Source organism: Didymosphaeria variabile (assembly GCF_027946475.1).
Source record: "Didymosphaeria variabile strain IMI 356815 chromosome Unknown scaffold_7, whole genome shotgun sequence".
Lineage (NCBI taxonomy): Eukaryota > Fungi > Ascomycota > Dothideomycetes > Pleosporales > Didymosphaeriaceae > Didymosphaeria > Didymosphaeria variabile.
The window spans coordinates 2,215,340-2,239,919 of record NW_026611626.1 but is presented as its reverse complement, the minus strand read 5'-3'; the positions used below and the strand labels follow the sequence as shown (position 1 = coordinate 2,239,919).

Below are 24,580 nucleotides of genomic sequence, written 5' to 3'. Positions count from 1 at the left end.
AAAGGCACGCATTATAAACTTGGGAAGGCGCCGGGGATTAACGCGGGATGTTTACACGACGAGCTCGGTGTTCGGCGACCAAGCACCACACTTGATTGCCAAAGAGCGCATGCCGCCCGTCACAAATCACGATTAGAACCCTGTAAACCTGCTTTCGACATCGGAGCCTGTCTTAGACGCGTACATGCAATAGTGAACACTATCGGTGATGCGGGACTACAGCGCCTCCGATTGGCTCGCTTGCAGAGGGTGAATAGAAGGTGATTGGATGCCTGGTAAGTGGCTGCATCGGGCGCGTGGAATGAATACGCCTTCGCTTTGTTTGATGGGGTGACTAGTGCCACCTCATGGATGCTATTTTGCGGCGTAGTCGCTGAGTCTTTCGCCAACCCAAGAATCGGGCTGTAAAAATCCGCTTGTGAACTTGCGACTCATGACAAAGCAATGAGAAAGCTCATGGGCTAGGCGAGCAATGTTTTGCGTAAGCCTGTGGGAAACGCCTTCGGATCAAGTTCCTAGCCGACCTGGCAAAAGGTAAAACGCCGTGGTACTTACCTCCTACCGAAAGTCAAACCATCGGCTTAGCTGTTCCCAATGTATAAGTCGGCATAAATGTCTTCCCCACAGGCAGCCACTCCTCCGCTCCCTCCACCCATCCCATCTCACAACAAAAAGCGATTTCGCACCTGCAAGGCGCACACACCTAATCTCCCTTCCTACCCGCCCTCGGACCAAGCCCTATATGTCCCCTCGCCGTGCGAAACAGCGCCCTCCCACTCGTGTAGTGTAGTAAGCGGGTCACAAACGCGGCACACTCGTGCTCGATTTCTTCGCCTGCTACAAGTGGGATTTTGTTCTTATTCGTCCATCTAATAATTGTCTTCATTGTTGGCAAAGCATAGTCTATCGAGTCAGTTATGGAATGCTCGTCAGGCTGGGCCCAAGCATACCTGCACCTAGTTGTACTCTTGAGCGCAATTCCGTGCAAAAGACAGTAGTAATACCCTCGTAGATGCGGTTCCACAGCTGAGGCCCTTTTGCAAATGCATCACGAATAGGAATAGGGGTCATTAGCATGCGGTTTAGATCCTCCTATACGGTGTCTTGTGCATCGCATTATATTCGAACATGTTTGGCACATGTCTCTTGGACAACCCAGATGCATTGGATCATTGTCGGTAGAAAAGAGGCCTGAAGTAATTCCATTCTTTAAGACTCACAAGGAGCTTGTGCTTGCCTGTCCGTAGGTTAACCATCTTCTCGTCTAGCAATGCCAAAACTGTCGATCGAATATGATGCTGTCGATGTGACTGCCACCAATTAATCAAATTAGGATCGAAATTGCTCTCAAGCCCTTTGAACTTGGATGAGCGTAGTTTGATAACCTTGCATATCATCTAGGCAGCTGTTCTCGTGCTGTTGTCATCCAGTCCCAACTGTATCTGAATGAGATAACATTAGCATACCTTATAGGCCTTGTGAGTTTTGATCACAACGTACGTGATAAGGGCAGCATGGCAGTAAACACGGCTCGTGAGATTGATCAGGATGCATTTTCTGTATTTTCAGCCTGATTGATGGACACAGCGTTAATCTAGAAGTGTGGCAAAATTTTCTCCTTGAGTCCCCTGTCCACAACATCAGCCAGATGCCTTAACCATAAGCCTAAAGCAGGTTGGAATACCCTCGTTTGTGTTCGCTAGATCAATAGCCACTCCTATAGAGTAGGTCGGATTCCTTGGTCGTGGTGGAGAGTTAGTCTCTGCCATGTTCCCCTGCTTGCAGGATAGGCTCACGGGCCTGATCTATAATGAGTTGCCGTTTCATCTATTCCTGCAGCATGTAGAGGCGACCAATTTGTCGTATGATTCTTGAGGTGAAGGTTAGTACCTCTCTCAAGTAGATACCGCACTACGTCTAAAGTGTTGTTCGCCGCGGCGTAATGTAGCGCAGGGCATCCCTCTCCGGCCACAGCATTCACATTCGCACCGTGTTCCACCAACAACCGGACGGATTCGATGTCTCCTCTCTCTGCCGCACTGAGCAACAAGGGTTCCACTCATACGGTCGATGGCTTTGATCTCGATGTTCGCTCCGCTTGTTAGCAGCACTCTAGTTATGCCTGCGTACTTTCTCCGGACCGCATCGTGCAATGCAGTCATGTTATTGTCCTGCCTAGCCTCAAAGTTTGCACCTGCATTCATAAGCGCTTTGGCTATGGATATGTTCCCAAGTGCGGCAGCGATATGGAACTGTGTGTACTCGGGCATGTACACTTTCGCACTGAATCGTACCTAGGTAGGTCTAGGCCTGTGTCCGCACCACGGCAAAGTAGAAGAATACAACAATCTCGTTCTCGATATGTACAGCAAGGAAAAGGGGCGTCCTGTCCATGTCATCGCGGTCACTGATATCAGCGCCGATAGCAAGAAGATTAGCCACCACCTCTATATGGCCTCTATGAGCCGCATAATGAAGGGTACTGCCTGCACCCGCGGCATCGCCGGCGTCATCGTGTCTTGAATCATAGAGTCGGAGAAAGCCATGCAGGTTCTTGCTGACGAGCGCAACCATGCCGTCACAAAACACAGGCCACTGATCCTCCGCTCGACATGACACATTGTGTTCGGGGGAAAGGGCTACCCCATGTGCATGACAGTGCGATGTAAAGAGGGGGGTTTCCCGACTTCGGGTTCCTCTATGGGGAACGATGGTATGTCAGACGCGTTTCGTCTCTGTCGTTTTCGCAACGAATGGAGGTCCGTGTTTCTAAAGGATTGTTTAGAATTCTTCGAAGTGCTCATGCAGCCTCGGATGTAGAATTTCGAAGCGGACGCAATTCGAAGGATTCGGTTGTGAACAAGCTTTGAAGCGCTGCAACCGGCATTCCGTGACCGTGCTCCTGCTCTTTCAGCCCTTAGGAATTTTCTCGTGGGTCTAGGCGCGTGCAAAAGTGGTTCAAGGTGTTGGGAAAGTATATGGATCTGTCATCCGCAAATTCAGACACCATCCCCAACAAAAGGCGGTCCAAACGATAACGCCCACGAGCCGCCCGCTGCACGATGTCTTCGCCAGCCATGAGGAGGGTGAACCTCTAGCTCACAAGGAAACGACATGTGTGGAGTAATGCATTTTGTTGCCCGACGTATCGCCAGCAGCCTGTGAGGCGAGAGGCGATGCTGGAGACGGAAACAGGAATGCGTCGACCAATAAGCTCTTACTCATTCAGTTTCGCTAAGCCGTGCAAGGGTACGAAGTAAAGGAAGAAACACCTCGCGGCTGCGTGTAGTGTGAGAGTTCGAGGTTTTAGTCCAATGTAACTAGTGCATAGGGCGCAGTATTTCATAACTGTATGATCAAACGAATTGGCAAGTGAGAAATGTTGAGAGTGGTCGATGAACGTGAAGTACTAAAGCAGGGGAGCCACGACCATGAGACGACCATGGGACAAAAGAAAGCACCCTTTGGTAGCACATTCAGTGGATATATGTACAAATGCCTGCAGCTTAATCTATAGGCTGGCCGTGGTGTCCGCGTTCTTCTCTCGGAATTGCTCTTGCGCCGCCTTAACGTCGATGCCATACTTGGCAAGTAACCGCTCCCGCCTCCGCTCCTCATAACCGGGGCCGTAGATTCCTATTGATGTTAGCAGCGAGCACTGTGTGCCGTACACAGCGCAACGTACCTCGGCCCTCACCAAGCTGCTCAAGCGTCTCCTGGAGCGGTCTCCGGCGCATCTTGCGCATTTCCTCTTTCCGGGCGACCTCGTCTTCGTCATCTTCCTTGATCGCATAGCCGTTCAGGCCGTTGGTATATCTGAAGGCAGCAGTGGCAACGCCGAACGTAGCGCCCGCGCCGAGGACCATCGGAATACTTCCCCCTACAATAGTCAATGTGGGTTCCCAAAACCGAGCTGAAAGATCTACTTTGGATACCAACCGCAGTGCCGCCCATGAAACCCGCAAGGGCCTCACCATAGGTGTCGTCCTTCTGTCGAAGGTTCGCGGTTGCGTCCTTTGTGAATTGGTACAGGACTCCCACACCCGCTGTAGCCAATTAGCTTCGCCAGGCCTCCGACACATTTCCTAAGCGGCACGCACTGAAGACTGCAATTATGCCGCCCGAGCGGGTAATGATGCCCATAGCACCGACATTCTGCTTCCGAAGGGTGTTCTGCACGCCCGCAAAGATGGCGCCGGCAACGGAGAGCTGGAGGGCCGTTTTCGACGTGTTCGCGAGCGTGTCTCGCGGATGGTAGGTATCGTCGTGGGAGGCCATGACGGGCGCAATTGGGCGGTGATGTCGTTGCGGAGCTCTCGCGAGGTTGAAGTTGAGTCGCGGCGACGCTAGCGACAGCGCAGCTTCCACGTCTCTTGGCGCGCATCACTGTTTGACATGAGCAAATGTCTTACCCACAACGCCGCTTTGGGGGATTGCTGGCTTTTCGCCCGGCCAGACGTGTGAACTCTTCCTCGTTACGAATCTGATCAGTGCCGGACGTGGGCCTCCGTTCTCTCAAAGCCGTGGTGAGCGAAGCCAACTTCACTCAACCCGCTGCGCGACTGCCGCCTAGAGACAGCAGACCACGCCCGCACCTTCCACTTGACGGTGCCCGCTCCGCGCCTGCCGTACTCTCTGCCACGTAGCCCCGTCCAAGCTGTGCGGTATTCGAGTCTACAGCTCCACGCACCATATTCTTCAACATAACTCCACCAGGACGCCTCCGTAGCGGCAGCCATGGTTGGCCCAGGTCAGTCGTACGAGAACTACATGTATCATGCATCAAGGTAGCTGACCATGCTTTCTTATAGGCAAAACGGCACCCCTACTGCTACAGGACCTTCTCACATACGACCCACGCTACGAGCACGCAGCGGGCAGGAACCTGCTTACATCCCCGCCGCCGCACCATGACCCCCGTGCTGCTCCGATCTCCTCCGTGCCTTATCGAAACTGCCGTCACGATGTGCAGTTGAAGGAAGAGCAGAGTGCACTTCCACAGAGTGGCTTTGCCCCCGACGAGAACACTATATACAAAGTCGCCGTCTATTGCAAAAAGTGTCGCTGGCACTTTGACATCTGGGTCGACTTCCGCGACGATGGCCCGCAAAACGTTCCATGCAGGAAGTCAAACCCTGAATTCCCGCTACATCACTTCATATTCTCGGGCGAAGACGACCCGTCAAGATCTGAGAGTCTAGGCGGCCATAACAAGTCGCGGCTGTATACCTTCTACTGTTCAGCGCCTAAATGCCCAGTCGCTCTACGTATACGCATATCGCCACCTCGCCTCTCCGATTCCGACATTACCTTGCTGACAGACCCGGCAAACTTGCGGAAACGATGGGAACGCTCAAAAGAGATCAACGGAGACCGTGCCGATCCCGAGATGGCGCAATCCATCGATGCGCCCAATTTCTTGAATACCTATCTACACGACAGTTTCAATCCAACAAAAGGCAAGTCTAGGATACCACTCCTGAATAGGAAGTTCCTTAAGACATTTGGACGAGACTGCGACGACATTTTAACGAAGCTGGGCTTTACCTTCGCGGTAGAAGTGGACGCAGACGGCAATAGCACGGACGGATGGTATCTGCCGAAACCTTCAGAGGCTCAAAACCCTCTAGAGAGTCTCGAACCCACGGCTCGCAACATCATCGAGGATGCGCGGTTTGAATTAAATGCTATCATTCTACGCTATCCGGAATCAGAGCGTTCTACGGCGCGTCGCAATCCTTTGGTTCTTACACCTGCCCGTAATCACATCGAGCTGGCGCTTGGCTGCGACGACTATGAACTCAGGGAGGGCGGTCGTAGGGAGACGCGCAGTACATCTCGCGAGGAAGACCATCCCTATTACGCTGGCCTCGGCGCACTGGCGGATTTTGCTGATGGCTTGTTGATCTTCGCATACCGTCGCCAAGTCATAGAAGATGCAGTCAACACATCTTACTATTTCGAATGCTTAAAGGATCTGGCCAAAGGTCGCAACAGTGAGGCTCTGTTGACAGAAAGCGCGATACTCGAGTCCCAAGGATTAATCACGCGACAAGATGTTATTCAAGCCTATCGCACGCTCGGTATAGATCCTTCCCATGCCTCTGCTCTTAGTGATGAGATCATCACCAACCAGTTCAAGTCTCGACTGTCAGATATCGGCCCCAGACAGGTCGAGGAAGCCCGGGGTGCCCTGCAAGTCATCGGTACAGCCAGAAATAGCGAAATCATCAAACGAGCGGCATCAAACTCCATTGAAACGTACGAAGAAGCGCTCGCTTGGCTCAGTCTTCCGGAATCTGTAGAACTTTCTGGCGATGACTTTGTCATCACCATGTACACATCGAAAGTAAATGACAGTCCTCAAGAAACTGAGACTGGAAGAAAAGCAGTCAAAATAATCGCAGACTATCGCAAAAGTCAGCGGTTGTGGCAATGGCTGGAGACAGGGCAAATGGACGCGGCTGAGATGGACGCGGCTGAAGCTTATGCCACCCTAAGCATCACAGACAGATCATCGAGACTTGACCCGAGCGTCTTGCAGACACTGTACGAAGGTATGCTTCTAGATGCACCGGAGAATGCGCAAAGACTAGGGACCGCTCTCGCAAAGGTTCGGCAAGATCAGCAAAATTCATATGGAATCTCCTATGCCGATACAACGCAGCAGCCGAGCCATAATTATGAGCTGGATGAGTGGCCCGTTGGTTGCTGTAACATTGGTAATACTTGCTACTTGAACAGCGTATTGCAGTTCTTGTTCACCATCAGGCCTTTGCGCGACATGGTCATCGATTGCGACACGCACTTCCAGGACCTGTCACCCGAAGCTTTGGAGCCGAAGCGCGTGGGACGAACGGCTGTTTCCCGCGCGAGGGCCGAGACTGGTCAACAATGTGAGCACCGGCCCCTGACAACTTCGAGACTCGTGCTTTTGCAAACCCAACCCCTGTTTCAATAGCAAGTGCTAACCTTAACAGTCGTTCGAGAACTGCAAGCTTTGTTCAAGCATATGATTACTGCGAATACACACAACATCCGCCCGGAGCGATCCCTTGCTGCTTTGGCGCTGACGAGGGGCGAAAGCACGGATATTGCGAGCGAGGCACCAACTCGTGCGCCCTCGAGACTAGGCAAGATAGGCGACATGCCGGTCAGTGGGCCTATGCTTCCGCCAGTATTCCTGACGACGTCGATGCCTCCTTCTCCTGCTGACTCTGTGATGGGCGATGCCGAAGGCGATGCCGATAGCATGCATGCTATGGACCTGACAGCAACAGCAGATAAGCCCAATGACACTGCCGCCACTCAACCGGAGCCACCGTCGCGGCCTCCTCCCATTCCTCCTCGGCCACAGGCCTCGGCTGACATTGGCCTCAAGAAACTCGAGGACGTAGCCCAGCAGCAGGATGCCGCTGAGATCTTGAACAACGTATTCGACCTATTGTCTTGTGCTTTCAAAGGGGAGGATGTGCTACAGGATGGTGAACAGCTGGATCTGATCAAGAAGACTTTCTTCTCTAACGTCACAACCGTGCGGAAAACAAAGGATAAGGACATTCCGAAATCCGATCTCCAGGACAATGTTCTCGTATCGACGAAGGGTAGGGACCGATCGATCTGTGCCGCCTTGGACGATGAATTCGGCCTCACCGAACTTGAAGGCGGCGTCACCAAGTACGAGTTCTTTGAAAACGCTGCCCCAATCCAAATTATTAACGTTCGACGCCTGCAATTCGAGAATGGCCGTGCGCGAAAAGATGAATCACATCTCGCGCTAGATAAAGTCCTGTACTTGGATAGATATCTAAAGTCGACCAGATCGCTTTCCGAGGAACAGCTACAAGAGCTTCGAAACCAACAGTGGCAGCTCCAGGCTGAGTTAAGAGCTCTTGAAAACCGCAAGAAGCTGCTCAGTGAGACCGACTTTAAAGATGTTGATCTTCCGGGTGTTCTGGCTGAGACTGCTTGCCTAGTCACGAAGCTTGAGGAGCAGTCGCCAGAGTCCAACAGCAACAACGAGCCTCCACAGGCATCTCAAGAACAGAGTAGCACCAGCCCGGCTTCTCGAGAAGCGATCACGGGCCAGCTCAACCAACGCGCTGATGAGCTCCGTCCGGAGCTTGCCGAGATCCACGAACGTATGGACAAGCTTGAGAAGCAGATCGACTCCGTCTTTAAAGATTGTCAAGATCACCCGTACAGACTACATGCTATATTCATGCACGCAGGCTCGCACAGCGGAGGTCATTACTGGATATATATCTACGATTTCCAGAACGACATTTGGCGAAAATACAACGATGAAACCGTCAGTTTGGAATCGGAAGAAACCATCCTTAAGCGGGTACAGCAGGATCGACCGCCCACGAGCACAGGTATTGTGTACGTCCGCGACGATGTGGCGATCGAGTACACGGAGGCTGTGTACCGGAAGCCGAACAAAGGGACGGATGCGCAGGATGGCGAGACTACGCAGCGAGGCGACATCGAGATGACGGACGCCACCCCGGCGAATATTGTCAACGTGGAGGATTTTACGAACTTGGAGGTCTTACACGGGCAGGAGCTGTAAGAGTTGCAAGGCGTTTTACCTCGATCTATTTTGCGATATGACGCACGATTAGCACTTTCATGGTTGTGCTAATTGTACTCGTGTCCTAGGCCTAGCCCACTCTGTCCGCCTGACTCCCGAACTGGTTCTTCTACTCTGCCTTCTCTCCTTTCCTGCAAAGACGGCGATATGTCCGATGACCACCATAAACCATTTACTTATCCGTTCGATCAGCGCTCTTCAAGATTCGAGCGCGAGCGCAGCGACTCGGGCGTATCCAGCTCTTTGAATAATCTGGTAGCCGCAGTCCAGCTCAATCGGGAATCCGGCAACGCTCCCATCAAATCTCCTGGTAAACGGGCTACGAGAGACTTCATCAATTTTGTATCGACGTCCCCAGAGAAGAAAAGCAGGATTGGGGAATGTGGTACGAAGGACGTGTTTGTGGGGAAGTTAACAGATGGAAAAAGGACATAAGATGAATATTGGGCGTGGAAAGCAAGGCGAGGCAGGCCCGCCTCAAGCGTCTCTCTTGCAAGGGGGGCGATAGTGGCTAGTGAGCGACACTAGAAACCTCCGACCCTTTGCGTATTCAATTGGTGTGTATAGTGGTGTGGATGGCTTCTTTCCGATATGTTCATTGTTGTGGCATGGTCAGGATTGTGATTTGTCTCGTATGGTGCAGACGTTGGTGTGCAGTTGCATTAGCGCATGGCGGATCGGAGCAGGAGGGGGATAAGACGTTCATAGCATTGCGCGGTACACAAGGGTTGCATTACGTCCTGTAGATACCCCTTTTCTGGATAGGAGAATATAGACATAGCGAGGCCTTTGAGCTTCGAGCGATGTTGTACTACCACTAACCGAAGCGTGAACGTATAAATGTGTGGCTGATGTGGCGGTGCAGAATCTCGCTTATCTTATCTTTTTCCGCACTCACTGTGCGAAAAGAACCCTGGGAAATCCGAACACCTCACACGCTACACGCTACAGTCTACGGATCACTCTACGTAAGTACGAATGCTGCTAGATCTGTCGCACTGCTAACGTTACTCGTAGCCTACCAACTTCCCCCAAACCGACACAATGGAGAACGAAAGAGGCGAGCTCGTAGATCTGTAAGCCAACCTTTGCCCTTCGAATCGAAACCGTGGATATCTGATACCTCACAGCTACATCCCGCGCAAGTGCAGCGCAACCAACCGCCTCATCCGCCCCGATGACCACGGCTCCGTCCAGATCTCTGTCGCCAACGTCGATGCCAACGGCCGCGCCATAACGGGAGAGAACACTACCTTCGCGCTTTGTGGTTTCGTACGGGCAATGGGCGAGGCGGACGACTCGCTGAACAGGCTGGCACAGCAGAGCGGCCTGCTCGAGAAGGTGTGGAGCCCGGTCAAATAAACAGCTTGGGAAGAGTGGGCGCGACGTAGACCGAGGAACGATACCATACGAACTGCATGATAGACGGATCGCATTGGGCTTTTGGCGCATAGGAAAGCTGGGAAGGTTGGACTGAGCGGGAAGCATCCCCCGTCATGGGAGCGCCCGGCCATCGAGACAATCTGCGCAAAGTAGAACGGGATTCACTTCATGTTCAAAATTCCGCAAGACCCTTGCCACGAATGTAGCAAAGGAAATGATTAAAAAAAACGGGGAAATTCTGCTCTCATATTCTTTGAAGCGACCTATGTCTCTGTGAGAGTGCTCCTTGCCCACCCTCAGGGACGACTGATGTACCAAGTGGATGTTAATGGAACAACTACAAGGAGACTAGCGATGGCACGACAGACTGCGCTGCGACTTTCAAGCTTTTGGTCCCTCGAAATCTATCGTCGCAGCGCTAACATTTGTAAACTATGGCTCAACGCCATAGAATCCTCGCCGGGCCGGGCGGACGCCTCAATGTCTGCAAGGCTGTCGTCAGATCCCGGCAGAGCCGGCAGATCATCTCCACACTTGCGGGCTAGCACGTGCCGAATGCATTCAATTGTGAAAGTGTGGCTAGTGACACCCCGGGACCAGAAGCTGGCGATATCCATGAGCACCCCACGTCTTGCTCTGGATGCCACGAGGCTAGGCGGGCGGCGCTTCTCGACATGTGACAAGGCAGTGAGATGCTCTTGCGCCGCCATGAGCGGTAGTAAAGGGGTACATGTGCTCGGAGCAGCGCAAATGTCAAGTCATAGGAGGAACGCGTTGCCGGAAGAGGCTAGAGAGCAGCGCAAGGTGTTCGGTGGACGGTGCTACTGATGACGATCCGTGGTGTTGAACCAACTGCCAAGGCCAAAGCCAGCAAGCTGCATGACATCACTGCGACTTCTTATGCCTGTTTGGCGACAACATAAGGGCCTCGTTAGGCCGCAGCTTCCCCTTTGGCTTTTGTTTCAGCTTCAGAGAGCCATTTCGGTCCCGCGCGCATTTCTTAGTCGGAGTGATCTACGCGCCTAACTGTGCGGTAATCTCGCTGCGCACTCGGGCATCGTCTGCGTGACTGCTCCGCCTCGGGCCTCTCCTTTCGAGCTGCAGACGCCCGTCTACACGTCATTCCCGAAGCACTCCGCGAGAGCTGCTGGAGCTTGCGACCTACAGCACCACAATTCGACTCCACTGTATTCGAGGACCGCAATCGTGAGCCTTGCAATAACCGCTCGCCATGGCATCCCAGCGACCCATCACGCCCTCGGGCGGCTACAATGGCATCCCTACACCTAGCGACCCTACGCACCTGAGCAGAGGATATGGCGCCAATTCGCACCTGGGCGTCGACGGCAACGACTTTGCGACCACCCCCTCAGCCCCTGTAGAATCCTCACCACTATCGCAATCGCTCAACCCCCACGACAGCGAAAGGTTGGGCAGGTTCAATGAGAACTTTGATGCGCAAACGCGGGGTTCGTCAGTGATTGGAGATGGCGAGCATTTGCCTGCCCGCTCCGCCTCGCGCGCATCTACCTTGGGTCATGGAGCATCGGGGGCAGCTTCAGGAACCCCCTCGCGCAGTGGCACGCTGAAGAAGCGAGCCTCGGTCAAAAGGAGTGGCAGTCTCAAGCGTAGCAGCAGCAGACGAAGCGTGCGCGCGGGGAGCATCAAGGGCGTCGAGTTTGCCGACGAGGATGGCAGTGGTGTTAAGCACAACAGTGTCTTTTATACCCCCGTCCCAACTTCAGGGTCCCCTACCGACATCCTTGCAAACCGCTTCCAAGGTACGCTTGTCTACGCTATGTTGGCACCATGCAGCAAATGACTGATAGTTTGACAGCTTGGCGGAAACTGCTCAAGGACCTCATTTCGTATTTCCGCGAAGTCGGCGCCTCCTTCGAACACCGCTCCAAGGCCTTGCTCAAGGTCTCCAATGTCATCAACAATACCAATGCGCCCGCGCTATTCCTCGCTGAGGGCGGCCTGAACGATGCGAACAAGATCCTCCGCGACTACCATAAGCAAGCACTGTCCGAGTCGAACAAGGCCAAGGAGATCGAAAATGAGGTGGTCAACCAGCTATCTGGGCTTCGAGCAGACCTGAGCCAGAAGATCAAAGAGATCAAGTCTCTGAGCGGTGACTTTAAGAACTCCGTAGACAAAGAGAAAGAAAATACCCGAAAGGCTGTCGGTGCTTTGGAGGAGTCTCTGGCCCTGATCGACTCTGATCCCGCAGCTGTTGCCGGGAAAGGAGATCCATTCGTGGTTCGCTTGGGCGTAGATCGACAGGTCGAACGCCAGATTGATGAGGAAAACTATCTGCACCGCGCGTATCTGAATCTCGAGCACTCTGGGCGCGAGCTAGAGTCGATCGTTGTTGGAGAGATCCAGAAAGCCTACAATGCGCTCGCAAGCATCATGAAGCGTGAAGCCGATGAGAACTACTCCACAATTGAGAAGCTGCGAAGCGGACCTGTGGGTATGCCTCGGGATCTAGAGTGGAACCAGTTCGTTACCAATGACCCGCACTTCGTAAATCCAAATCTGCCTATGAGGAGGTTAGAGGATATCGAATACCCTGGCAAACACCATCCCGCTGCTGCTGAGGTAAGAGCGGGCATGCTAGAGCGCAAGTCAAAGTATCTTAAGAGCTACACACCGGGCTGGTGAGCGGATCCACATCTGTTCTTTCGTTACTTCCTTACTAATTTGGTACAGGTACGTTTTGTCGCCTACTCACTTGCACGAATTCAAGAGCGCGGATCGTATCTACACCCAGCCACCAGTCATGTCCTTGCTTTTGTCTGATCAAAAGTTGGGGAGTCACGCTCAACCCAACAGCAGCTCCTACAAGTTCGGTGAGTTGACATAACTCGTCACCCTTGACTTTGGCTAATGTTCGCAGTGATCAAGGGCCGACAAACTGGATCCATGCACAGAGGACACACATGGATTTTCAGGTGCGTACAGTGACGATCTTCGAATCTTGTACTGACATTATACAGAGCCGAAACCTATGACACCATGCTCGCCTGGTACGATGATATCAACAGCCTTATCAACAAGACTGGCGAGGAGCGTAACCAATTTGTAACCCGCCACAAACGTAGCTTGAGCACTGGCAGCGCCCGTTCAGTCAGCTCAGACGGAGGCCTAGAAGAAGACGAAGCGGACCGCGTTCCTTTCTCTGCAGCCCAATCAATCCAGCACCAAGCCGTTGCGCAGGAGTCCGAGCTTCCGTCTCGACCGAGTCCAGGTGGGCGATTCCCAAGTGATCTCCAGGTCGACCGAAGCTTACAGGCACGTGGCCCATCCAGTGGCAGCTCATCGGAAGTCGGGCTTGATTTAGCGACCGCAGCCGGAGGCCCTCAGACAGCGCATGCTAGTTATCCAAACGCATACGACGACCGCACCCCTTATGATGCCGCGTACGGTCCGGGCAATCCCTACGAGTACCACCCGGACAATCCGCCCCAACAGCTCCAGCAGCAGACCTCATACTATGCGAACAACTTACCGGCAACGCCAGGCCAGAACTTTGCGAATAGTCAACCTACCGCTCCATCTGCCGTCCAACCCGTACCGTTCGAAGCCTACCAACCTTCAGCGCCCGCCCAGGCACCTGCATCTCAGCAACAACCCCAACAGCAATACCCAACATTCGGTCAAGGCCAGCGCCACGCTAGCAACTACGGCGACTGGATGGCTCCTACAGCAGCGGGTGCAGGAGGCCTCGCCGCAGGAGGCCTCGGCGCAGAAGCACTTCACCGTCACCGCCAGAACCAAGATCAAGACGATCAGACAAACGCCGCGCTCGCCGGTGCTGGCGTCGACGGTCGCGCTGGACCAACTGCCTCCCAAGACTACGCGTCGCACCCAGCCTCGCAGATCGTCTCCCAGCACGAGAACGCCGCCCTTGTAGGCGGCGTAGTCCCTATCCCCGTCCCTCCCCATTCCGGCCACGACCGCGCCGATGGAGCCCAGGCGCCCTCAGTCGCGCACGAAGCCGTCGTTGGCGTGCCAGCCCCTGTGGTCGCGACGGCAGACCGCCTCCCAGAGTGGAGCGCGCGCGAGTTTCCGCAGGCTACGCCAGCGTTGGCCGCGGCTGAAGAGGGAAATCAGTTGGGCAATTTTCAGGGCAATGGCGAGCCTGTGAGCCACATGGCCCCCCCGGGCGTGAAGAGGCAGAATACGGATTTTAGTGTTAGTGATCTGCATGTGCCGGGGGAGTACCCGAAGCAGAGGGGCGTGTAAACCACGTACGTGGGGAATGCTCTGTGCACGAGAGTCCTGTCAAGGTGCGGTTACGGCCGGGTCGACGTCTGCTTTGCTTTGATTTGCTTTACGTTGGCGCTGCGTGAAAATGGAAATGATATCAGGTTGGGCTGGGTGGGCTCTTGGAATGGAACGGGATGGGAATGGAATATATGGTAGGCACGGCTAAGAGTATGTGGGGAAATGTGTCTCAAGGGGTACTCTTGTTCAGTTGTGCTTCTGCTGTCTTGACATACAATATGATTCAGTCACATGCTTTCGTATTTGCTGCTGTAAACATTCCTCGCTTCTAAGAGTCTCACTTCCATCATTGACTGTCTTCGCTTCTGGAGATGTTAGTACACTTCAATACTATGGATGGGTTTCAAAGTTCTTGCGAGACGCTCTTGCAGATGAAGAGGATACAGTTGAAGAATGGAACGGACATGCAACATCATCCGTTCGCCAAAATTTGGAGGAAAATGAAGCTGATGGGTTCTTCGGTCCTGGTTATATTCTAGTGGAATACCTGTGACGCTTAAAGAAAGATGGTTCATCCTAGTTTGCAACATAGCCTCGATCTTCAGAGATGGTATTGTATGTTGTCAAAGACGTGACCTCTTTGAAGCGCACCGCTGCACTGGAATCACGCACGGTAATTGTCGTGAAAAGGATCAGGTTCTTGCTATCAATGGCGCGGGCACTCCTTTATTCTACGATGAATGGGCGAGATCAATAGAGACGGACTCAACCAGCTTTCGGCTCGCCGAGCACAGGATGCTTCCGCTCGTCGCCATAAGTTGCATTAGGCAGCCCACCCTTATCCCTCGGCAATACCAGATTCAAGAAAACGCCCACAATCGCAGCGATGACAAAAGGAGTCTCAACAGCCAAGTTGATGCCTTGTTCAAACCCAACCAGGTTCGCGTTGGGTCCGCTGTAATCCAATATCTGCGCGAACCAGTCCGGCTGACAAATGTCCATGAAACCGATGCCTAATGCAACCGTGAGAATGAAGCGGTCGCGTCGGGTCCAGGCGATAAGGGCAAGCACGCGAACACCAGCAACGGCGATGGTGCTGTAGAGGAATACTTGCATACCACCGAGGACTGACGGAGGCATGGAAGCGAAAACAGCGCCGAACTTGGCAACGATACCCATGAGAACGAGGAAGCCGCTTGCAGCCCATCCAGCCCGTCGCGATGCGCAGCCGGTAAGGAGAATAACACCGTTGTTACCGGCTTGCGACACCATTGGTGGCCCAGTCGCGAGCGCACTGAAGAAGCTACCAATCCCGTCACACAGGATGCCACCTTGGATTCTGCTGTTGAATTCCGTGCCTTCGATATCAACATCCGAAAGTTCGGCGGTAGCAAGGATATCTGGGATACAGCTGACCGCTTGACAGGCGAACATGATCATCATAGGAAGGACCAGGGCGCCATCAACTGAGAGCTTAAATGTGTGCACCCACAGGAACGTGCCTCCAGGCGCGCGCTGAAGCTGCTCAGTTGACCAATACCCTTTAGCACCGGAGATGATGCATCCAACCGCGAGCCCGATGATGACGGAGGCGGAGCGCATCAAGGGAGCTCCGATACTTTCCACAGCAATAATGGTTGCAAATACGCTGAACCCAAGACCGATCAGCTTCGGGTGACCCCAGACCAAGGGTCGGGGAGCTGCGACATCTGGACACAACGCGTAGAATCCTTCGCCGCCATGGCAGTTGGAGCTACCTCCCCAGTTTTGCAGTCCATTGCCAACCAGATAGACTCCGACAAGAGTCAGTAAGCTGCCGGTGATAAGCTTGGGGAAGATTTTGTTGAGGAACTTGGGCGGGACAAAAGCCATTGCTATCTGAATCCAGACGCAGCATAGCATGGTCCCTAAGCACGCACCCCATGCATCGAGGCATGGGCCTTGCGTCCCATCCGCGTCGACGGGGCAGGTACCAGATTTGTACCGCAAAGCAGCGTAGTTGAAAACGATCGGCAGGATATCAAAGGTAGGACCGACAACGGACAGTAGACCTGTACCGATGAAGAAGGGTGTCTTCATAATGTGGAGTCGCGTAACCTGAAGAGCTGTAGCAAAACCGGTAACAATGAAGGCTGTAGACACGAGGTATTCGGTCATAGCTGGATCGAAGTTGAATGCGCCGGAGGCAATAGCAAGCGGCGGCGAGACGATGGAGCCGATCATGGTAAGTGCATGTTGCAGGCCGAGCAGAAGCGTCAGCAAGACGGGTACTCGATCGTTGAGACCGTAGAACGGTGCCCTGTAATCCTTGTATTTCCGATTGAGAGGCCATATGTTCGGAGTGATCAGGTAGACATAATCCTGAGCCAAGTCAGTGAGACTACTCTGCCGAGGACCTCAATATAGACATACGTAGTCACCGATCCAGCCATCCTTAGTTAGAAAAGTATGCTTGAGTTCGTCAAGCGTCGTCTGCCATTTGGTACGTACGGCGCCTTCGTTGACCGATGGCGTGTAGTCGGCGGTGTCAATGACCTTGGAATCGGACATGATGAGCCAGCTTGCTGCGATGGGCGATTGGACTTCTACGCTGGGTCACGCCAGAAATCTTATACATGCTGCGTCTGATATGGTATCCTTTTCGGGCGCCGGGCTCCTGCTATGGAGATGGTAACTCCGCTCTTGTACCCCATGCTGATAGCCAATCAGTGGGAGGCGATAATCATATCGCTGGTGGGAACTTGATCAGCACCCTCGGCCGCGCCGGGGTGGAACACTAAGATAGAGCATTGCTCCGGCGCCGGCCGACGTAAAGCAAAAATTAATGGTGAACAACCGCTCAACATCAGACTTGCTGTTAGGTAATTGACACAGTGTCGAAGTGTTTTGTGAACAATTCAAACATTCCTTGATTCGGTCCAAATTCTCAAGAAAAAGAAATCGCGAAAATGCCTGGAAGCCAGCCGAAAGCCAAATCTCACCTGTTCATCCATGCGACCATCGTAACAGTCAACAAGAGCAGAGATGTCATCCTTGACGGTGCACTGCTTGTCGAATCTGGTCGCATCAAGGCCATAGGGAAGACAGCAGAGCTTCTACAGCAGTCGCAAGGAACAGGTTCCAGTGTGGAAATAACCGATTGTACAAACCAAATTATCATTCCAGGACTCATCAATACACACGCACACCTGGCACAGTCATTGCTGAGGGGGCTTGCAGAAGACTTGCCGCTTCACGAGTGGCTGTGCGATGCGATCTGGCCAATGGAAGCGAACTATGACGAAACGGACGGCTATGTCGCGGCACTGGTGACAATCGCAGAAATGTTGAAAACGGGGACGACTTGCTTTCTAGAAGCTATGCTCACGCATCGGAGCGGTCTCGAAAATATCGTGCAGGCTGTCGAAGAAACCAGAATCCGCGCATGCCTGGGAAAGCTCATCAAAGTGACCGAGACAAATTCGGATCTAAAGCTGAAAGACGCGAGAGACCGCGACGTCTCTTCCATGTCCATTTCCTCAGCTCTCAATACTCATAAAGTGCATCATGGGTCGAACAATGACCGTTTGCATATTTGGTTTGCAGCTGGTACACCGAGAGGATCGCCCAGTTCTGCGCACACAGCAATAGGGGAGACTGCGAAGAAGCACGATATCGGCCTCACTATGCATTGCGCTGAGGCACCGAAAGATCTTCCTATTTACCGCCAGTACTACGATTGCAGTCCGCTGCAGTTCTGCAAGGATACTCAGTTGGTTGGCGAAAAGAGTGTCTTCGCGCATGTCGTTCATCCAGATGCGAAAGCAGGCGATCTTGACATCCTCCGCGAAAGCAAGAGCACAGTATCTCATAATCCAACGAGCAACCTCAAGCTCGGCTCTGGTGTGTGTCCAATCCCAGACATGGTAGAAGCAGGTGTGAACGTCGCGCTCGGCACCGACGGAGCGCCTTGCAACAACACGTACGACATGTTCCGCGAGATGCATCTGGCTTCAATACTTCACGGTGGTGTCAGAGAAACCGCAGGGCTGCTAAGTGCGTACCAAGTGCTCGAATTTGCGACCATCAATGGCGCCCGTGCGCTAGGGCTTGATGGCGACATAGGAAGCTTGGAGGTGGGAAAGAAGGCTGACATTGTGCTGGTGGCACCCAAGGGCGCAGCAGTCGCGCCATGGGATGCCTCGCAGATAAGCACTGGTGGTGTAGATCCAGTCTCGATCGTTGTTCACAGCGGTGGTGATAATGTCGACTCTGTCCTCGTGGACGGTGAGTTTCTTGTAAAAGGTGGTAAGTTGCTGTACCTCGATGAGGCTGCGGTCGCGGAGCGGGCCAGAGATTCCGTGGCTGGTATCCGCAGTAGGAGCGGAATTACTGCACGAAACCACCAGAAGCTACATTACATATAAAATGTATGCAGTTGCAATCTTTCATAGAGAGGCGTCTGGGAGTGCTCGATGTCCGACGGCCCAAATTGGTTGCCTGCGCATTCACGTCGTATAGAAGTTTTCGAACAAATACTCGCCCTCAAATCCAGCATGTGTGCCAAGAAGATCCATAAAGGAGTCCCAGGAGTCGTCTTCAATGACAAGTGCTTCTTCCGCAACGGGTGGAGGAGGAGAAGTGACGCCAAGGTTTTGCGAGGCATCCTTGATGAACGCTTGCATATTCAGGGCTCGTTGTCTCTTTCGGGGTAACTCTGGCGCTTCGCCACCTAGAGGCCTATGCCGCTTTTTTGAGCCATCTGAGACTGTCTTTCCAAGTTTCTGCTGCAGAAAGAATAGCAATTGAACACCGCGCATGGCAATCTTGCTATGACTGAAAGCTCGCAAGTAACCAATTGCGTCCGCCACAAGCTGCTTGTGTTCCTTAAACTCCCTCTCGCTTGGTGCTCGGTGAACACTATCTAAACTCAGAATGATACCAGCAGCTATAGTGAACGCCTGCTCAATCCAAATGACAGGTCCATGCTTGTCAGGGACAGCGAGTGCTTCTCTCAAGATGGTTTTCGCTGCTGCGAGGCAGGTACGACGGGTAAAGGCAAATGCCGAATTAGTAAAAGACAGGCCCACAAACTTGCGGTGACTGATTTCGTTAGATAACAGTCCAGCAAGCTCAATGATACTCACATCATGATGATTTTGTGCGCTGAGGTCTGATTAGCATAGAGATAATTATGATAAGAGATTCTTACCAGCACAGATCGTCAATGACCGGCGGCCCCAGTTGGTATAGTTGGGCCCTTGGGTATGAAGGGGAGCGTCCGATGAAAGAAACGTGGGAATAGAAGCGGTTGCTAATTTGCGCATCTTGTCATCAAATCTGAGGACCTGTTCGTATTTCGTGTACAGAGTGTTGCAGTTGTTTGTTGCGTCCAGGAGCTCCGGCATCAACGCGGCAATATCGTATCGGAAGTTACAGTAGCTCGTTTGAGTAGGCGCAGACAGGGGCTTGATGGCCATGTCTTCGTCGTTACAATTGAGAGGCCGGACAACACGCGAGTAGCTTGAACTCAGGGCGTATGTCTCCGAAAATGGAATCTGAAACCAATCCTGGGTACAAAGTTGAGTCAAAACACGTTTACCAGCCTCACGCTTCCGGAGTTGTTCAATGGACAGGTCTGTCGATTCGGACCCTAGTCTATGAAGACCAAGGGTTTGCGCTATCTTTCCAGCTGAGGCTAATAGCACGGCTTGACTGTTCGATTTCCCTATCACATGAGCTGATATGGTCAACGTGGCAATGGCCTGCACGGAGTAGATGGTATGGATCTCAATGTAATTGGAAAGGTTCAGGCAGATGACAGATGCTTCGTACCACTTCTGGGAGAGGGTCGGTTGCTCGTTCGAAGAGAAACCCCACTTCTCGAGCGTTGATGAAGAGGCGCAAGTCATGCTTCCAGTAAGTATAGCGAATAAAAGTGCGAGCCACTGGAGGTTAAGGTGCTCATAACGGACACTCCCGTGGTACCGCTCGATGAAAGTGTTGAGATCATCCAACAAGATCTTCGATGAGTACGAATTGTGATACCAAAGGACAAAATCATTATGATAGCGAATAAGCTGATATAGGTGACTCCGATTTGGCATGAGAGCTTCCAGGAAGTCGAGCTGGGCACGAGTGCTAGTTTCGGTCAGGATGGCAGCTTGTCCCGAACTATGGTCGATTCTCAAAGTGTGCTGTAAAGGTCCACTTTGATGCTCAGGAGCGGTAGAGAAGTCAACGTCTTTGTGACGCCCCCAGGCAAGAAACTCAAGAACGGTAGCAGCGTCGCAATCATCGCCGTCTACAGGGGGTACGGTGTCGTTGTCGACTTCACTTTGAGTTTCTGCTGCATCTTGGTAGTCGTGATCACTTTGTGGAGTGCCTTGCTCTCGTAGTTTTGCTTCGAGGTGAGCAACACGCTGCAAGAGAGCTTGAACAACGCCATCAGCAGTCTGCGAGCCCTCCCCGAAGGCGATTGACGGGTTCTCAAAACATGGAGTAGTGTCCTCACGAGCACAGGATTCAGCCAGCCCTCTGCCTCTTCGTCAGTGGCTGCGCGACACTAAAGCTCAGGGCACTACCTCTTGATACATGTGCCACACGGGATGTTCTTATCACACTTGATCTTGCGCCGATGACAGTGGACACATGTCAATCGAGCACGGTGGGGTCGCGTGTTTCCTGCGTCTTCTTCCATGATGCAGCAACGCGTGTCGCCGTGGCATGCGCGGATTGAACGTTGTGTTGACTCGAGGCTTCGGCGGCCGCAGTGTGCGGTGGATGCAAGTTGGGACGGCCGCCGCATCTTTAGCCTTTAGCGCGGCCAATCAGTGTCCGTGCGCTTATCCTTATCTGTCCGCACCTCGGCCGCGCCTGCCCCACCTCGATTCTGTCTGACCCTGGGGCGGCCGCACGCCGTGTCCATCACTCGGCCGCAGTCAGCAATGGAGCTGGGATCAACGCACTCGGCGCTGGCAATTCCAGCCTACACCTTTGTTCCAGCCTACACACTTAAACCTATAAAGGGAAACAAGTACAAGCTTCACCATGGCAAGCCAAATAGATCAGACCGTTCTGAAACATCTCATCATGGCTCCTACCCACTACGTGAACCGTACCGTTCCAACCATCTCCCTACGCGACTTCGAATCCCGAGCAGACGAAATCACTCGGGAACTCGTCGATGCTGCCGAAAATGTTGGGTTCTTCTGTGTCGTAGATCACGGCATCTCTCCATCTACCATTGACAACATCTTTGATCAATCTGCACGCTTTTTCAACCAGGCCGACGAGGTGAAGGCTCGTGTTCCATTCTCCCCACAGCACAATGCTGGCTGGGAGAAGAACGCCCAGATTCGACCATCAACTGGCTCTGCGGACCGTAAAGAATCATACCAGATGCAATTCGGGTCTGGAATGAATGGTATGCCGAAGCATGCTGTCGGCGAATCAGCGCTAACGGAAATAGGACGGTGGCTTGGGGAAGACACTCTTCCCGGTTTCCAGAAAGGTGCTCTCGACTTCATGCATCAAGCTCAAGGCGTCAGCGAAAAGTTGATGATATGCTTTGCTCGCGGGCTAGGTTTTTCGGATGATTACTTCATCAAAGCCCATGACGTTGCTCAACAGAAATCACAGACCGTGTGCAGACTATTGCACTACTTCGAGACTCCTCAAGAGGCCAACCCGACAGGCGAAGTATTCCATCGTGCTGGCGCTCACGCTGACTGGGACTTCCTCACACTGCTGTTCCAGAAGGCCGGACAGTCTGGTCTGGAGATATGTCCTGGCCGCGAAGTCTCGACCTCTTTCGGCTATGGAGACTCGTGGACCAAGGTGGAACCTGACGTCGAGAAGAACGCCATCGGTAAGGGTAATCTGTCTGAAGGAATGATTGCAACACAACGCTAATTCCCGTAATAGTGTGCAACGTTGGTGACCTGCTAATGTCATGGTCTGATGACCGATTCAAGTCAACTTTCCACCGTGTGAAAGCACCTTCCGAGCCTGGAGATTACTATGGCGAGCGCTACAGCATTGCATTCTTCAACCAGCCATGCAAAGATGCTAAGATTCAGGGACCGATGAAGAAGTATCCTCTGGTGACTGGCGAAGAATTCACGCGCAATGCCATGACGAGAAACTATAAGGCAATTCAAACAAAGCTTCAAAAGGAAGATGATCAAAAAGTGGCTGCACCGGAGAGTTCCAAGGCTATAAGTGCACAGGCGTGAAGATGACAGCTGTATGGTTAGGGAGTAGAAGGCAGTACCCAAAATGCATACCCATGTTTTTCTTCCATCCTTCCATTTGTTTTAGACATATGTTGTTTGAGGCCGCATTTCATTACAACTTTAGGCTCTAGGTAATGCGAGGCATTGCATACGTTTCAATATGAACTATAGGTACAGATCTAAATACACCACAGTTAAACCATTGCACAAGGTCTGAAACTACGTCGCACTTCGAAGACTCTATGATGTCTCATCTACGCGCACCAGAACCTTTACAAGGTGTTTAGCCGCTCAGCTTTATCATGACCGCTTCGCTTGCCTCAATCCCAATCTCCACCATCCCGCGATCCACGGGTACCGTTGTAGTATCATTCAGGACCTTCACTTCCTTCCCTCCGCTATTTACAGTCCACTGCACGCCTCCCCAAGTGATGTTCCCAACACGCGCCGTCCCACCCATCTCACTCGTAAGCCGCTTGATACTCACCTCGCTGACTCCAACCCCAATATCCAGCGTGATCTTCTTCTCCAACCTGTTTCCATCCCCTTCACTCCACAACTCCAGGTTCACTAACGCAATCCTCGCTAGCCTTCCTGCATCATACGCCGCATACCCCGCCAAGAACGGTCTGCCCAGCTCCAGGTGCTTGACCCTGATATTGCTCGTCTTTCCCACGAACTCTCCCGCGAATACATGCCCGTAAAACGCAGGATGCACACTCGCAGGCACGGTCTTCCCATTGTGTTCATACTGCGGGTTCCAGAGTGCGAAGGGAAACCCCAGACCAGATTGCCAATTTATACGCTGCACACCAATGGACATGCTGTAGAGTGAAAAGTCCACTTGCCAGAGGGCAGAGCCAAAGACGGCTGCGAGCGCGTTGTTCTGCGAGGCATTTCCGCTACCAAGAATGGAACCGACTTCCGCGAGGGCAAGTGGAATCGGCGCGATGATGTTGTTGAGGAAGACAACAGCGTCTTTGACGAAGGAGGAGCCGTGGACGACGGCTGTGTGGTTCATGATGTCGCGTTGAAGATCTGAGTCCGTGCGGACTTTGGTCTGGTAGCTTTGGGGGTTAGGATACGTGCTGCGCCCATATGACAAGATTAGATCTTACTAGTGCATGGAAACTGTCCCGATGCGAGACTTCACATCTTTCAGACCCAGATCGAACAACTCAGGTCTATGTCTCGTTAGTATGCATTCATACATGAGCAGAAGCCTGACCGACTTACACCCTCCAGCCACCAGGTGCCCCAGGGGATCCTGTCTTCCCGGTCTGACTCGCCAAACACACTGCCTGGAATATTTTCTCCTGCTCCCCCAAACCTAGTGTCTGCAATATCTGCGTCGACCACTTCTTCCACCTGCTCACATATGCCTGCTTGCTCAATCCATAATTGTCAGGCTCATTTCCGATCTCCAACCCCACAATATTATCCGCGCCAATCTTGTTGTAAGCAGCCTTAGCAAAGGCCTTGCTATTTGCAAGCTTATTCTTCTTCATCGGAATGTCAACTACATACTTTGCATCCGGGATCGTGGCAAAAGCGTCAAAGTACGATGGACCGAAGGTCATGTTATTAGGGATACCAGCGTTTTCCTCTCAAGGGGGGATTTTGATAGGGTCTGGCTGGGAGGGGTCGTATTGGGCGTCATCGAGAGATGAGCCGCCGACTCGTATATTGGGTGCTGCATTAGTCTTTGATGTGATAGCGTTGAGTAGGTTCTTTGAAAAGGCGTTCGGGTTGTTGGGTGTTCCTGAAAAGCTTTTAGTGCAGGGCTGTGAAGTGGCGGATTGTTACATACCGAAGTAGTAGTAGAATGATCGTTCTTCGAAAGCGAAGGCAGCAAAGTCGCGGCTGATCGGTTTGACATCAGCTGTGGGCATGGATGCGGGTACGGATATTGATAGTGCTTCATTTTGATGTGTTTCAAGAGCTGTGCCTGTGGCATAGCCGCAGTACAACAGAATAGCAAAGAAATTGTGTAAGTCCATTCTCATTCTCTCGATATGTGAAAGATTCAAATAGTTGGTAGCTTATGGAAAAGCATCCAATTTAGCTAGGAGAGCGTCTAATATATACATATCTAATTCCGTTACGGAGGACATGATCTCGGAGCCAGTGTATCGGCGATTATGCATTGAGG

General features: G+C 52.6%; 11 protein-coding genes across 11 annotated transcripts; 6 read left to right on the top strand and 5 right to left on the bottom strand.

The window, feature by feature from the left end:
• Nucleotides 1-3,511: 3,511 nt before the first annotated feature.
• On the bottom strand, nt 3,512-4,278 carry N0V89_009876 (uncharacterized protein; the record flags this gene model as incomplete). Its single annotated transcript, XM_056218623.1, has 4 exons — nt 3,512-3,636; nt 3,686-3,880; nt 3,936-4,046; nt 4,101-4,278. The coding sequence occupies 4 exons, from the start codon at nt 4,276-4,278 to the stop codon at nt 3,512-3,514; spliced, it is 609 nt and encodes a 202-aa protein (XP_056067888.1).
• Nucleotides 4,279-4,737: 459 nt separating this feature from the next.
• On the top strand, nt 4,738-9,031 carry UBP2 (ubiquitin-specific protease ubp2; the record flags this gene model as incomplete). Its single annotated transcript, XM_056218622.1, has 4 exons — nt 4,738-4,750; nt 4,812-6,896; nt 6,981-8,571; nt 8,665-9,031. 4 exons carry the CDS (start codon nt 4,738-4,740, stop codon nt 9,029-9,031), a joined length of 4,056 nt encoding a protein of 1,351 aa, XP_056067887.1.
• A 609-nt stretch (nt 9,032-9,640) lies between these two features.
• On the top strand, nt 9,641-9,958 carry RPS21_2 (40S ribosomal protein S21; the record flags this gene model as incomplete). The annotated part of the gene is made up of 2 exons (XM_056218621.1): nt 9,641-9,672; nt 9,727-9,958. The coding sequence occupies 2 exons, from the start codon at nt 9,641-9,643 to the stop codon at nt 9,956-9,958; spliced, it is 264 nt and encodes an 87-aa protein (XP_056067886.1).
• Nucleotides 9,959-11,210: 1,252 nt separating this feature from the next.
• Nucleotides 11,211-12,646, top strand: SLM2_2 (phosphatidylinositol 4,5-bisphosphate-binding protein; the record flags this gene model as incomplete). The annotated part of the gene is made up of 2 exons (XM_056218620.1): nt 11,211-11,760; nt 11,817-12,646. 2 exons carry the CDS (start codon nt 11,211-11,213, stop codon nt 12,644-12,646), a joined length of 1,380 nt encoding a protein of 459 aa, XP_056067885.1.
• A 354-nt stretch (nt 12,647-13,000) lies between these two features.
• On the top strand, nt 13,001-14,230 carry SLM2_1 (phosphatidylinositol 4,5-bisphosphate-binding protein; the record flags this gene model as incomplete). Its single annotated transcript, XM_056218619.1, has 1 exon — nt 13,001-14,230. One exon carries the CDS (start codon nt 13,001-13,003, stop codon nt 14,228-14,230), a length of 1,230 nt encoding a protein of 409 aa, XP_056067884.1.
• A 747-nt stretch (nt 14,231-14,977) lies between these two features.
• N0V89_009871 (uncharacterized protein) lies at nt 14,978-16,762 on the bottom strand (the record flags this gene model as incomplete). The annotated part of the gene is made up of 2 exons (XM_056218618.1): nt 14,978-16,573; nt 16,625-16,762. The coding sequence occupies 2 exons, from the start codon at nt 16,760-16,762 to the stop codon at nt 14,978-14,980; spliced, it is 1,734 nt and encodes a 577-aa protein (XP_056067883.1).
• Nucleotides 16,763-17,160: 398 nt separating this feature from the next.
• On the top strand, nt 17,161-18,618 carry N0V89_009870 (uncharacterized protein; the record flags this gene model as incomplete). The annotated part of the gene is made up of 1 exon (XM_056218617.1): nt 17,161-18,618. The coding sequence occupies one exon, from the start codon at nt 17,161-17,163 to the stop codon at nt 18,616-18,618; it is 1,458 nt and encodes a 485-aa protein (XP_056067882.1).
• Nucleotides 18,619-18,699: 81 nt separating this feature from the next.
• On the bottom strand, nt 18,700-20,919 carry N0V89_009869 (uncharacterized protein; the record flags this gene model as incomplete). Its single annotated transcript, XM_056218616.1, has 4 exons — nt 18,700-19,294; nt 19,339-19,357; nt 19,404-20,728; nt 20,903-20,919. The coding sequence occupies 4 exons, from the start codon at nt 20,917-20,919 to the stop codon at nt 18,700-18,702; spliced, it is 1,956 nt and encodes a 651-aa protein (XP_056067881.1).
• A 364-nt stretch (nt 20,920-21,283) lies between these two features.
• Nucleotides 21,284-22,428, top strand: N0V89_009868 (uncharacterized protein; the record flags this gene model as incomplete). The annotated part of the gene is made up of 2 exons (XM_056218615.1): nt 21,284-22,061; nt 22,118-22,428. The coding sequence occupies 2 exons, from the start codon at nt 21,284-21,286 to the stop codon at nt 22,426-22,428; spliced, it is 1,089 nt and encodes a 362-aa protein (XP_056067880.1).
• A 283-nt stretch (nt 22,429-22,711) lies between these two features.
• N0V89_009867 (uncharacterized protein) lies at nt 22,712-24,008 on the bottom strand (the record flags this gene model as incomplete). Its single annotated transcript, XM_056218614.1, has 3 exons — nt 22,712-23,495; nt 23,547-23,612; nt 23,665-24,008. The coding sequence occupies 3 exons, from the start codon at nt 24,006-24,008 to the stop codon at nt 22,712-22,714; spliced, it is 1,194 nt and encodes a 397-aa protein (XP_056067879.1).
• A 27-nt stretch (nt 24,009-24,035) lies between these two features.
• Nucleotides 24,036-24,320, bottom strand: N0V89_009866 (uncharacterized protein; the record flags this gene model as incomplete). Its single annotated transcript, XM_056218613.1, has 2 exons — nt 24,036-24,190; nt 24,239-24,320. 2 exons carry the CDS (start codon nt 24,318-24,320, stop codon nt 24,036-24,038), a joined length of 237 nt encoding a protein of 78 aa, XP_056067878.1.
• Nucleotides 24,321-24,580: the final 260 nt, after the last annotated feature.